The 13,783-nt window shown below is 37.8% G+C and overlaps 1 protein-coding gene across 1 annotated transcript; it reads left to right on the top strand.

The window, feature by feature from the left end:
* Positions 1–721: 721 nt before the first annotated feature.
* Positions 722–10,480, top strand: LOC104911036 (potassium voltage-gated channel subfamily KQT member 1-like). The gene is made up of 4 exons (XM_019616153.2): positions 722–840; positions 8,312–8,406; positions 8,958–9,004; positions 10,329–10,480. Exons 1-4 carry the CDS (start codon positions 724–726, stop codon positions 10,433–10,435), a joined length of 366 nt encoding a protein of 121 aa, XP_019471698.1. The 5' UTR covers positions 722–723; the 3' UTR covers positions 10,436–10,480.
* Positions 10,481–13,783: the final 3,303 nt, after the last annotated feature.

Genomic DNA, 13,783 nt, shown 5'->3' with positions numbered 1-13,783 from the left:
AGATTTGGCGCTGTAATGTTAAGAAGAAAAAACTGTCCTTCTTACAAGCATTAAAAATTATGAAAGATGGCAAATGACTGTTCCTCTAATAAACAGGTTTCTTACATACATTTCCTTCTGAAAAATAATATTGCCAGGTAGTATGAAAAGTTGTATAGCAATTTTTTTTATTTTTTTATTTTTAGTTGTCATCTTATTTTGTATGCATGAGAAGGAGATACATTTGTTTAAAGACCTTCAGGCTTAGTCTGTATTTATGTACACTTCCAGTTCACTTTGGAGATGCATGTGTATATTGAGGTCACATTCAGCTACTGCGGGATCATTTGGATTATTTAGCAGGCAATTACTTGAAAATCTTCAGTATTTTTAAAATCATTTTTGAAAGCCAAATGATATTCATGAAGGGATGTCTTGTACAAGACTGAGTGAAAGGAAAACATGAATTCTAATTGTGTGCAAAAGCTGTGCATGGCTGAATCGGGAAAGATGAGTAGAGGATTGCTTTGACAAAGAGGTTAGGTGAACACTTCTTGCTGTGACATGTATGCAAACCCAACGTGGGGCAGATAAAATCCTGACTTTTATGGCATTCTTGGGAGGTGGGGAAGGTCGAAATAGTACTGTGTTGTACACAATGGATGAATTGCTACTCCTTACATTACACATCTACATGTTGGTGAAGCACTTACTAAAGGCTGCTATTTCACCATTTGGAAGGAGATGCTCCTTCACCTCACTCACCTGCCTTGTTTTTCCCACAGGCTGCGAGAACATCACCGCGCTGCAATTAAAGTGATTCGAAGAATGCAGTATTTTGTGGCGAAGAAAAAGTTTCAGGTGAGTAGTGAATAGAAAGCTGCTTTTCCTAATAAGCCCTCTTATTCTCCTGCTTCATTGTTTCTTTTAGAAACTTTAAGAGACTGACACAATTCATTTCAGTAACGGAGAGCTACACCCACTATTCTCTCCCTACTTGAATAGAGCAGTTGTTTAGCAGCAGGCTAGTCAACTGTGGACACACTGAAAATAGGCTAAACTCTTGAAATGCAGTCTGAATTAAAATGTTATTTTCTGCTAATGGACTTGACCTTTAACCCTCCGTTATCGCTGCCTCCTTCTCACAGTGCAAACATTCTCATATGTCTCCATTAATTCTGAGCTGTATGTTACTGTCATGCTGAGTCAGTAGGATTAGAGATTAAAATACTACCTCAGCCTTATTTCTGTCTTTTAGTCAATGATATTGAAGTCCTGATAAGAAACTGGAATGGAAATTTGCTAGTGGATTGGAAGGTTTCAGCATCCTTTTCACTTGTCCCTAATCATAGCTTGCACACCTCCTTCACAACTTGCGACAGTCTGTTCTCTTTACTCCTGTAGCCCCCACCAACAAACGTTTCCAGCGTGTCTCTTCCCTCTCTTCCCTTGCAGGGATATTGCAATATAATGAGTGTTTTGCAGTAACTAATTTACTTGGTTGCCTGGTATGGATAAAAATTTGTGACTGCAAACTTTCTATGAATGTGGTTTTAAAATCAATTTAGTTAATCTCGTAAAAACACGTGTCTCAACAGCCTTCAGCTTGATTTGAACCAGGTGAATATACATGTATATAAGAAATATATAATTTGACTTAAAATGAATTAATAAGGGACAGTCTCCGTAGAACAGGCTTCACAGCTGAAAATGCAAAGAAAGAGGAGAGCTTAACTGCCCACATGCATACTTGAGCATAAACTTGGCGCTACTGTATGGAAGAGATTGAAAAGCTTTCTCTTAATCTACACCAAAAAAAGGGTTGTGATGAGGAGGGATCTTTTATCCTTCAAATATATGAAGAGCACAGCATTTAGGAATTAAAAAAATGATGGTAATTAACTATTCATGAATGCATCGTTTCTATAAACTGCTGCTTGCTGCTACTTCAAAGCCTGGATTCTGACTTCAGCTCCAAAATTTAGAACCATCACCTGAATTTTTTAGTAATTTTCTTTTGTGAATCTTTTTGTATTCCCCAAAATTGATGAGCCAATTTTTAGCTAATATTGCTGTATATTTCCCCAAATTTCATTCAGCTGTGGATAAAGTATTCAGACTGTTTAGGCTGAAATCTCCCACGATAAGGATTTTCTTGATGGGAACACTTTCAGAAAGTTTCTGCTAGCAGATTTCACCTAACATTTTTCTTAGACTAAAGTTAAGAAAGCCATGGAATCTGGCTACTGGAAAATAATTTCTGTAGTTATTTTTGTTGAGAAGTTCCATAGTGCTGGCTGGTCAGCACTTGTAACTTGGAAAGGGATGTGGCCCATTTCAGTGAAGTGTCCATTGCTATTCAATGAGAAACGGCATTGAATGTGGCCAATTTCATTACACTTTAGTTTATTCTTATTCTGCAAACTGATTGTGATTCTTTGGTCTTTGGTAATTACAGAATCATTGCTCCCATAAATTCAGAACATAAAATATTTGCCATGGCATTAGCAAAGCTATTTAGAAACAAGAAATCTACACATTACATATCTACCTCCCAGGTGGTAATTGTCAAAAACGGATTTGGAAAATGCCTGAACACTGTGTGCAACATTATCCACCTGGCAAATAAATGAAACTCCCCTGCGGCAGGTGACTTGATAGAAGCTGAAAAAGCATTTCACTGAATAGAATGGGACTATTCAGTTCCTATTCGAAACTTGTTTGTATTCAGTGTCCCATTTACTAAGCTGGTTTCTCGGTCGTGCTCTTACTTTCTCACCTGCAAAAGACCTCTTCCTGGCTGTCTACAAAACTCGTCGACAAGGCTGTCTCTTATCCTTCTTTAGTAGTCTTTATGCTTCCTGAATTATTAATATGAGCTGCTAGTAATGAACTAACAATCTAAGTTAAGATAAAGTAAAATATCTGAAGTCACTACTGTGTTGAAATGATATACTTCTGTTCCTGTTGGAAGTAGAGTTTTCCAATAGGGAGATACCTGATACTTTTCCATAATTTCTGAATACAAGGTCATGACCAAGTTTAGAAATTTGGAGAGCACCAAAAGTACAGTTTTCAAAAGCACTTAAGTAACCTAATGCACAGAGTCACCTTGAAATTCTAGCCACGAGGTGCTTTTGGAAACCTCTCCTGTAATTAGAAGATAACCACTCTTATTATTCTTTCCTCAAATGTATGTTGTAAATCTGCTTTGTTCTATTATGTGCTCATAAAATAATCAGAAGAAATTACTTGGCACATGTTTAAACATTTTAATAAGTATATACTTTGTGTTAATCAGTCCTACACAATACCTGAAATTAAGCTAAAGCAGAATACGCATTTTGAAAACTTAATCTTTCAGACGTCTACATAGAAGCTGTTTTCTGGCGGATACTTGCCTTTGAAACTTTGTGTTTATGTGAAAAGTCGCTTCCTAACAGTAAATTCAGATTTTTCCCTTATCTATGGAAAAAAAATTATGTATATTTCAGCTAAAGTTCACTGGACTGCTAATGTTTAAAGTAAGCTGGAAGAATTAATTGCAAGGTCAGCACTTAAAAGAAGAATTTTCTAGAGATGCCTTCAAAGTTTTTGGGAAGGGGAAGAACGAGAAGAAGGGAAGGAAGAGCAAAATTTTGCAAAATAGGTCTCAGCATGAACCCAGCATGCTTCTTAAACTGTACCAGCTGTTTGCAGGATACACCTGTATGTCTAATTTTGTGCAGATACGTTGTTTTAAAGACCTCAATCAATAACAAGTGGTGATGACAACACAAGGACAAATGTCAGTTAGAAAGCAGGGACTTCCTGTTTAAAAAAAAATGGTAATTAAAAACAAATTGAAACTAAACAAAGACATTTCAAAGGACATGAAAAGCAATAGTATGTGAAGCATCACACATACAAATCATTTCCTCTTCAAAAGAAGGGGACAAGTTTATGGTGTATTTTAAAGTCTAGGTCTGAATACAGTCCATATGATGATGCCTGTGTAGGAACCCACCATAACATTTTGAAGAATTAATGCCCTTTTTATGGATGTGTTTATGCTCTTGTAAATGAGCTATAACACTTGCAAAGTCTGTGGGACTCATTCAAATTGTGTAGGAAAGGTCTACTAGTAGTAAACATAAGTCTTGTGCATCACTTAAGATGAACTCAGTGTTATGAAAGGATTCCATAGATTATAGGGAAAACGGTGCTTAGAAATTAATGGTTTTCTGGGCTCTGTCCACCCCTCCTACACAAAAGTAAATTTCACATTAGGTCTAAATCAGGTATCTCCATCCTAGATTTGCTTTTCAGAAAGCAAATCACCATTGTTAGATATTTCCACTGGTTGAGTTCATGGGTAAATAACATTTGTTTTCCAATTAGGAAAGTTCCTAAATGTTTTGTGACTTATGCACATGGATACAATTGTGTCATCCACCAGAAAATACCCAGAGACCAGGGACTTGATCTGATTTCCCATTGTCAACTATAAACTTTTTTTTTTTCAGTTCCCTTCTGAAATATGCTTTTAATTTGTTTTGTGCTCCTCACCATGGCAAGTATTCTATACATAGAATAAACTAAAGATACAGCTTGGATTTCCACCAATGACATGAGTAACCGTTGCCTGGTTTGTTATGATTTCACTGGAAAATCTTGCATTTAGACACATCACCATATGAAATTTGTTTGTCACAGTATGAATCATGAGTTGTATGTGTGTAATCTTTCCTAATCTCCATACTGGGCTGTAGCAAACAATGAAGTTCAAAGTGTCCTTGTTTCAAAGGATCCCAGGCCCATTTTATTTGACTGTTACTTGGTTACATTTCCCAGATATACCCTTGCAGGGATTCCCCTCTCCCTGGTCTGCCTTTGGGAAAGTTCTCTCTGAATGCAGCTACAAGGGAACAGCAGTGGGCACTTGTGTGCATTTCTAATTTGGTGCTGGCATTGGTGATTTGTGCGAATTTTCATATATAATGGGAGAAAGTCTTTCTCACTTAGGAAATTCTTTACCATAAGTCGATTAGCAGAGGAAAAAAGGAGTGGAAAGAAGCTAAGGAAACATGTGGGACTGGCTTGTGCGTTTTTCTTTAATACTTATTCATTGTCTGCTGTGGTTTTTTTTTTCCTTTTACAGAACTAACAAATTCAGTTGTCAACAGCAGCAGCATGAGTATTTTTTCTTGAAAGGTCAGCTTTCACTATGAAGTAATTACAGAATAATCAGTACTGACTATTAAATATTCCATCAGGCTTGGAAACTGAACTTCATTCATAAATTATGTTTACTCCACATTTTCAGTTTTTGTTAAATGATAAACAGAAACCAGACAGTAACCTATTTAGAATTACCATCAGACTCCTGCTGCAGAGTATGGAAGGCAGAAGAAAGCTCTTGGTGCTTCTTCCTGCTGAAGTGCTTTACTGAACCTGAAGTTTTTGAGCTGATCTTGCAGACCTGTCTCTTGCTGGTTTATCACATGAAGATAGTAAAGTTGTTTGTTTTTTTGGGGAGGGGGTTGTTTGTTTGTTTGTTTTGATAGTATTACATTTACAGGACTAGTCTGTGGACAAGACTTCAGGCTTATGCCACTGTTGGGTCAGGCTTCTTTGTGGCTGTCGGTTATGATTGCAGTGTGTGTAAGCACTTGGCTTTCCTGGGAATTCCTCTGTGTGCTCTTTGGTCAAATAAGTGAGTATCTCACATGAGCCCAAGGTTTGCAGTTGGTTTCTGAGATCCTGGCGGACTGAAACGCAATTTGCTTAATGAAGTGATATTTTACTGAAAAAGTAAATATATGAAGAGAGAGTTTTAAAGATGAAGTGCCGAACTCTAGTTTTTTAAGAGCAGGTGGAATAAGAGCAAAATGTAACAGGAGACTAACAAAAGCTATTATTTAGATGCAGAACAATTGATCTTCAGAAGATGTGCAGATTTTGAAACAGCTTAAGGCAGTATCTGAAGACAACAGTTGGATGTCAAAAGTAATTTAATTGTAAAATGGACTGACTGCCATTCTAATCTGGTACTTATCCAGTATTTCATTTACCTGAACAAGGGAGTGTGATAAAGCAGAGATATTAAACTTGATAAATAGGAAATTGTTCCCCTCAAAACATACAAAAAAGCGTTTTCTTCAAGAGATGAAGTGCACTGCAATGCATTTTTATCATAGGAGATTTTCCCTGCATTTAACTGGAGACTGCACTGAAATTTTCAGTCCTGTTTTTTGGATGACTTCAGCTGATGGAGATGTTGTTGAGAATTAATAGGTTTTCATTAAACCTTGAACATTTTCTAAACAGTGATCATGTAGCAGTTGAGTTCAAAATTTTTAGTGTAGGGAGGAAAAATGTCAGCAGAGTTGGCACCTTGGATTTTAAGAGAGCAAACTTTAAGCTACGCAAGGAGCTAGTTAGCAGTGTCCCCAGGCAATTGATTGTAGAGGGTTTAGGTTTAGGGGTCCATGGGGATCAATGACTCTCCATTTGTGGCCACCGAAATTGTAAGAGACCAGTTGTATCCATTGAGTGTTTGTAAGTCCATGGGGCCTGACAGGATTCACATCACAGCACTGAAGGAATTAGCAGATGTTAAAGCTGGACCCCTCTCAACAGTTTATTGCAGGTCATGGAAGTCTCTGCTGACTGGAAGCTAGCCAATGTTATACCCCTGTACACAAGATAGGCATAAAACAAGATTCAGGAAACAACAGATCTGTCAGTCCTAATTCAGTACCCAGAAAAGATACGTAAAAGTTTGTCCTGGGTGCTACTGAAAGGCAATTAAAGAACAAAGCTGTCATTAGGCATAGTCAACATGGGTTCATGAAGGGAAAGTCTTGCCTTAGTAATTTGATGACTTCTATGACAGGGTTACCTGCTTAGATGAAGGGAAGGCAGTGGATCTAATCTTTCTTGATTTCAGTAAGGCCTTTGATACCATCCCCAGAATCCTTCTGGACAAATGTTCTTACTGTGAGCAGGTTCATGTTACCCTGGGTGATGAACTGGCTGAAGGGCAGAGCTCAAAGAGCTGAAGCGAATTGAGCTACATCTGGCTGGTGGCTGGTCACTAGTAGTGCTCCCCATGACTCAGATCAAAGAATGGTTCTGTTCAACATTTCTGTCAGTGATCTGGATGCAGGAGTTGATTGCATCATCAGATTTGCTGACAGTACTAAACCAGGATGTGCTTTTGACTGGACAATCAGAAGTGGCATGAAGTTCAACAAACGTAAATGCAAATGGATGGAATGACAACAGACACATCACAGATGGGAGACAAGTGGCTGAAGAGCAGCTCAGCAGAAAGGGGCCTGAGGTGCTGGTGGCAGTAGTTTCAACATGAGCCAGAAACGTGCCCTGGAAGCCAAGAGAGAAAGCTGCTTTTTGGGGTGCATTGAACACAGTGTAACCAGCCATATTCTCCTGCTATATTTAGCATTGGTGTGGCCTCACCTTGAATATTGTACCTTGAATGTTGTACTCTGTTGTACTCTGTTCTAGCCTGTTCTGTTCTTCTGTAATGTCAGGTGTAACTATTCAGTCTGATGTAGGAAGACTAGACCCTACTCTTCTCCTTCTGTTGTGTTAGAGCATCATTGCTTCAGTTTGAGTTTATTACTACACTTTGACTGGTTCATTCAGTTACTTTGCAGCTAGTCTCAATATTTCTTGGAAAAAAATGATATTTGCCTTTAATAATTCACAAAAGTATTTTTATCACTAATAGCTTGGATTAAGATCTCCCCATACATGAAATACAAATTACAAACCCAGGCCTTTCCTTCTCATCATTTCTTGCTCCGGTCTTTTCCCAGTATTTCCCAGTAGATTAGAAAGCTGAACCAGGCTTTCTGCAAAAGGAAATCAGTCATGCAGCTTCAACCAATACTGTGGTTTAAGGTTCACATAGTATGAACTGAACTGAGAGCACAAGCTGAGAATAAGTGCTTGCACCTGCAAAAGAGTTCTCTACTGGCTAATAGCTGATGAGAATAAAACTGATTTCCAGAAGATGCTCTAAAGTGACCACAAGGTTCTGAGCAAAGTAGCAGACATACTTTCTTGGCCTCAAGTTTAATGGATAATCTTGCAAAAGTTATGTAGACATGCAGTAACAAAAAAAGGTGGATTAAATCAGAACTGTCATAATTATTCCACAATAAATATATGATCATACAATGGTCAAATTATCTGAAAATTTAATAAAATGTTAAATGGGTTTAGAAGAATTTACTTCTCGATTTTGGAAAAAAAATACGTTACGTGGAATATTCATACATCTTTGTGGCTTACTGATCTGTTTCTGATTTTTATTTTGCAGCAAGCTAGAAAGCCGTACGATGTCCGAGATGTTATTGAGCAGTATTCCCAGGGTCATCTCAACCTGATGGTGCGAATCAAGGAGTTACAGAGGAGGTATAACAACTGATAGGATGACAAATGCTGTATTGGTTGGACTGTGCAAATTCACGGAATACAAAAATGTCATTCAAATAAAGCATTATTTTTACAGAAGATGAAGAAGGCAGAGAGCTTAAAAATCTGATAACTGAGATTTACTGTTTTGATTATACTTGTGTGCATTGCCTCAGACTAAGCTTACTCTGACTGTAGGCCATAATCCCTTGATGTGCTCGTACAGAGTGAAATAACATCGCCTGCTCTAGTGGAATTACACTTAGGAGCAAACAAAGAGAGAACAGATGGATGCTGTAAGTAAGCTACAGTAGACCAAAGAAATGAGGAAAGAGCAATTCTGTTCATGTGGAAAAGCAGCGGGCATGGTAAAACTTCACTTTTGCTAAAGATAGCTAAAGACCATTAAAATCTAATGCTGGTTCATTTACTGTACAAACCATAACTTTTTGAACTTCACATTTCTTGTTTGTGAAGAGGTCTCCTCCCATTCTGATGAAGATGCTACTTCAGATTGATAATAGCTAAAAATTATTCTTCTTTGTTTACAGGTTGGATCAATCCATAGGGAAGCCATCTCTTTTCATCTCTGTCTCAGGTAAATTAATATGTCTAAATTTTATTTTATGAAGATATAATTAGTGGAAAATCCTTTTAAAAATACTTTTGATTTTGTTACAACAATTTTAAAAAGTTGTCACCTGAAGTTTAGGTATCTGCAATATTTAGTTAGCAACACCTTCTTAAATAGGGCTGTTCTTAATTAGATATTTAAAGCACATGGTGTCTTAGTTTCAGCTGAGGTGGAATTAATTTCTTCAGAGTGACTGGTACGATGCTGTGTTTTGTTTCTAGGAGAAGAACAGTGTTGATAACACACTGGTATTTACAGTTGCTGCTAAGCACTGTTGTAGAGTCAAGGCCATTCTCAGTGAAAGTATAAGGAGCTGAGAGGGAATAGAACTAAGACAGTTGACTTAAATTGGCCAAAGGAGTATTCCATACCAGATGACATTGTGTGGAAGGTGCTTTGAAGGGAGTGGAAGTTCTGGCTCTTCTGCTGAGCAGGAGCTTAGCTGGGCATCAGTCAGGAGGTGGTGAGCAATTGCTTGTGCATCATTTATTATACACGTTCATATAGGTATATTTGGCACAGCTATTGCCTTTTTTTAATTTCTTCCTCTTAGTAAATAGCTTTATCTCAACTGATGAGTTCTACTTTGTTGTTTGTTTCCTTTCAATTTTCTCACCCATCCCACTGGGAAGGGATTTAGTGAGTGAACAACTGTATGGTGCTCAGCCACCTGCCAGGTTAAACCATAGCACCTACTTTCACTGGATTTTCCAAGATAATGACTCTAGTCTCTCTGGGGCTCAACCTGTTTCCAGTAAAATGGTGTACTATAGATACAGAGTTCCTATGAAATCAATAATATTCACATTCATCTTTGTTATCTTTGAAAAGAAAGTAGAAAAGGAGCCCAAGGTATTAAGTTTGTTTAGCAGCAAGATTGGTTAATCAAAACTCTGTTACTGTCATTTTCAAGTTTATTTTTCTGTATGGTATGTAGAAAGAAAAAAAGATAAAACACTGTCCAAGTATGTTGCTCGTACTTATTTTTGTACACTGTTTTTTAAACAGTAATTAAAATATTAACTAACTTGGGACCGGTTTTGATCTCCCAGGTTAAAGCATAAAGCTAAGGTTGAAAGTGCCTTAAACTTACAGGCTGTTAAAAGCCGTGGCTTGGGCCTGCACTATAAAAAGAAACAAAAAGCTGCTTTTCAGAAATAAAACTACCAGCCTGGTAGAGGTGTTCAGTTACACTGTGTTGGTGGGCTACTTATACACACCCTGTTGTGGCTTAGTGCTATTTTGTTATAACACCATATATTAATATGAAAATGTTTCTTGTTCACAGAAAAAAGCAAAGATCGAGGGAGTAACACGATTGGTGCCAGGCTGAACAGAGTGGAGGACAAGGTAAGCCTGAGGCTGACAGTGAACAAGCATATGGTCTGTGATTGAACAGAGCTTTTTTCATAGGATGAGGGGAAAAGCTCAGCTTAAAATAGAGTTGAATGGCTGGTTCTTCTAGGTGATGGAGTGTAATTTTTGTTGTAGATTCCACTTTTGGTTCTTTCTTCTGCTTTTAATAGAATAAGGGGGAAAAAAAGAAAAAAAAAACAGACTTTAATTGATTTCGGTCTCTTTGAGGACTTGCTTGTTTTTTTGATTTTTAATTGTATTTATTACACATGTCTCAATGCTCTACTTCCTTCCTCTATGATAGATAAAAGACTGTTCCTTTAATACTTCAGTATATTACAGTCCCAAGATTTCCCTTTGATCGTTGCTTTGTTGTTTATATAACTCCACCTACAATTCCTTAGAGAGTGTGAGAGCAAACCTTATTCTGTTCTGGTTTTCATTCTCTGTGACAAACGGAGTTTCTCCTTTCAAGTGACTTGAAGTCAGAAAACATCAGACTTGTTCTGTAATTGCAAATTAACAGTTAACTGCTATGTGACCCCTTATTTCAGTGCTGGCTCTGCTTGAAAGATTAGATGGCAGGTAGAGACAATGTCATTGCTTTAAGGTAGAAAAGAAGAAAACTGGAGTGGTGGGCTTGTCTATGTTACTATAAAGAAAAGTAGAATTTTTTTAAGTATGCTGTGGGGAAAAAAGCTTTCTGCCACAACTAGCAGACTGTGATACCTCATGAAGTGTTTGTTGTGAATAAATATCTGGCAAATATTCTGCAAACCAGAAGAGAGTTATGAGTGTGACAGAGCAATAGGCACAAACTGATCCTCTCAATCTGTATTGTATCTAGTGTGAGATATATCCATTCTGCTATATACATTTATCTTTAAATACGTAAGAAAGACTTGAATGATAGCACTCATAAATATGCTTCTATCTATCAGAAATTAATGGCATTTTGAAGGAAACAGGTGCCTTTTGGTATATAAAGAAACAAACATGAAGAATGAAGAAGAAAACAGGAAAGTACAGTGTATTTTGCACAGAGAAAAATCGCCGTGGACTGCTTGTTTGGGTCTGTGGTCAGTAAGCGTCCTTACAAATGGACTCTCATTCCAGAAAGTTTGAGTTACATTTATTCATTTTATCTCCTTAATGTCAGCTAGAAGTGTGGGACATGACAAAATGTGTCTTGTGGATTGTGACAAAGAACAATGACTTTTCAGTTTGGACAAACAATTCTCAGATGACAGCTAAAATAGATTCTCAGTGGTGTTTGTAAAATCTCCAGCGAGCGTGAGAAAGCGTTGGTGTTGTGCTGCCTCAGAGATAATCTACTTGGGGTTATTAATTACTCTTTTTACAAGTAAATACGCCATGAATTTATGGTGACTGTTGTTTTATGCCTTGTAATGGGACTGTAAAATGCTCCCTGTTTAATTTTAGTATAGCTGGGTTAAATTTTAGCCTTGTTTTAAGTAACAGACCTTTCTTTGTAGTTGCATGAGGTCATCTGTGGTTTCAGAGTTGTATGTTATCTGACCTATACAGCTACTCCTATCTGCAGGAATTTTATCTGAAAGTAGCTGAAAGGCTAAAAATAGAGAATTTCAGTTGGAGTCGACAAACAGCAGTGTGCATGTCAGCACACTGGCACTGCTGAAATTACATTTTTACTGCAGCTGCAGGCAGCAGCCAGAGCTCGATTTTTGATCTCCAGGACTGGCCTTCTCTATTCTGTGCGTGGGATGATTTATCACTCAATTAAATCCTTCCCGAGCTGGGTGCTGCCTAAAAAATATGTAGATCAGCTGTTTTTGAAGGTGACCATGTATTTTAAACATTTAGCTACATTCCCTTTAGTTTTGAAATAGTTTTGAATCTTGGACTTCTTAAAGAGAGATTTTCAGTAGTGTAGGCAACATCTAACTGCCATTGTGACTTCTCAGACATTTTAAAATCAGCTTTCTATATCTCAGGGTGGTACAATGGCCATCGGCAGCTCTCTGAATCCTTTTGGGATCAGCCTAAACCTCCAGCAGGGCTGGTCTGTGCCTACATCTTCCTCTGAGCTTCGCCAAGAGTACAATGTTGTGTGTGAACCATTTCCAATTATTGTGCACAAATACAAATTGTTTGTTCCAGAAAGCTTCTACGTGATGCTGTGCTGTCTTGAAACCATATGAGTGTTTGTGCTTATGTGCATCTACTGTTTGCATGGGATCTGTTTGTTATGGGCACATCACAGAGGCAGAATTCAATTTCATTTGAAATCCATTCCTGTAGGCTTTTGTGGAGGTGCATTTTGAGTCGAGGAGCTGTTACAAATAAAGCTAATTCTGCCTTCAGGAGCATGTAATTGCGTTTCTGTGACATCATGTCACTCTTGCAAAGCTTTTCTATTTGTAGTAGTGGGACAAGCAGACGTGCTTTAAAGCCTGGCAGAATGCAGGAGGCAACACTTGAAAGGGAAATTTTCAAAATATAATGCTGAAACACAAGTGAATTGACAGGAATTATGATGCTTTATGACACAAATATGAACTTCCATGTATTGAAATCAACAATATATATATATATATATTGTTTTGCCTTTTTTTAAATTTAGAACTGTGCTTATCTGAGGGAGGGAGAGGGAGGGAGGCTTTCAGCAAAAATAACAATTCCATTTCCTTTTTTCTAAATCTCTGAAACATGAAGTTGTATTGCTAGTATTAGATATTTTTATATACATATATATATATACATATATATATATATAGATAATCTTTGAGGAAAATAAGTATCCTCTCAATATACTGTTGTATGTAGGATCTATTAATCTTGTGCACCAACTGGAACATTGGTCTTGTAGAATACGTATTTTGCGATAGTTTCCTAATACATGAATGCCAAGGGGATGAATCAAGGTGGCAGGAACCTACTCGCAGACTCCTTCCTGTAGATTTTTTGTTGTTGTTTTTTTGGCAAGCTGCTGCAAAGGTGGTGTTTTGAATGTAACTAGAAGGGGTACAACATGATAGGCCTTGATGGGGGGGAAGAGGGGAGGAAATCCGTCTGTAATCTCAGCATATTTAGCCTTCGCTGCTGTTTTCTGTTAGTTAAAAAAGGCAAAAAGTGTGAAGTGCTGTGCTCTTTGAAAAGCTTATTGCCAGAGCTGCGTGCTGGCAGTTGCAGGCGGTGGTTCTGCCCACTCCCCAGTCTGCCTGGGCAGCAGCCAGCTTTGGTCCAAAAGACACAAACTGCCTCAGTGCGGTGCCCAGACAGAGCTCCTAACTCCTAACAGTTGCTAACATAGCAACTGTCCATGTCCAGGCATGTAGATATGCTTATCTGGTCCCTCAGAGAATGTAGCCAAGCAGGATTACAGCAGCAACAAATCATTTTATT

The sequence above is a fragment of the Meleagris gallopavo genome, chromosome 5 (assembly GCF_000146605.3).
Source record: "Meleagris gallopavo isolate NT-WF06-2002-E0010 breed Aviagen turkey brand Nicholas breeding stock chromosome 5, Turkey_5.1, whole genome shotgun sequence".
Classification (NCBI taxonomy): Eukaryota; Metazoa; Chordata; class Aves; order Galliformes; family Phasianidae; genus Meleagris; species Meleagris gallopavo.
The sequence above is the reverse complement of the archived record's forward strand: the minus strand, read 5'-3'. Positions and strand labels throughout refer to the sequence as shown.

Bases quoted from the DNA above. Each gene is read 5' to 3' on its own strand.
- LOC104911036 (XM_019616153.2), top strand. From the start codon at position 724: ATGCTCCTTCACCTCACTCACCTGCCTTGTTTTTCCCACAGGCTGCGA. The intron at 8,407-8,957 runs GTATAACAACTG...CTTTGTTTACAG, and splicing joins ATCAAGGAGTTACAGAGGAG to GTTGGATCAATCCATAGGGA. The intron at 9,005-10,328 runs GTAAATTAATAT...TCTTGTTCACAG, and splicing joins TCTTTTCATCTCTGTCTCAG to AAAAAAGCAAAGATCGAGGG.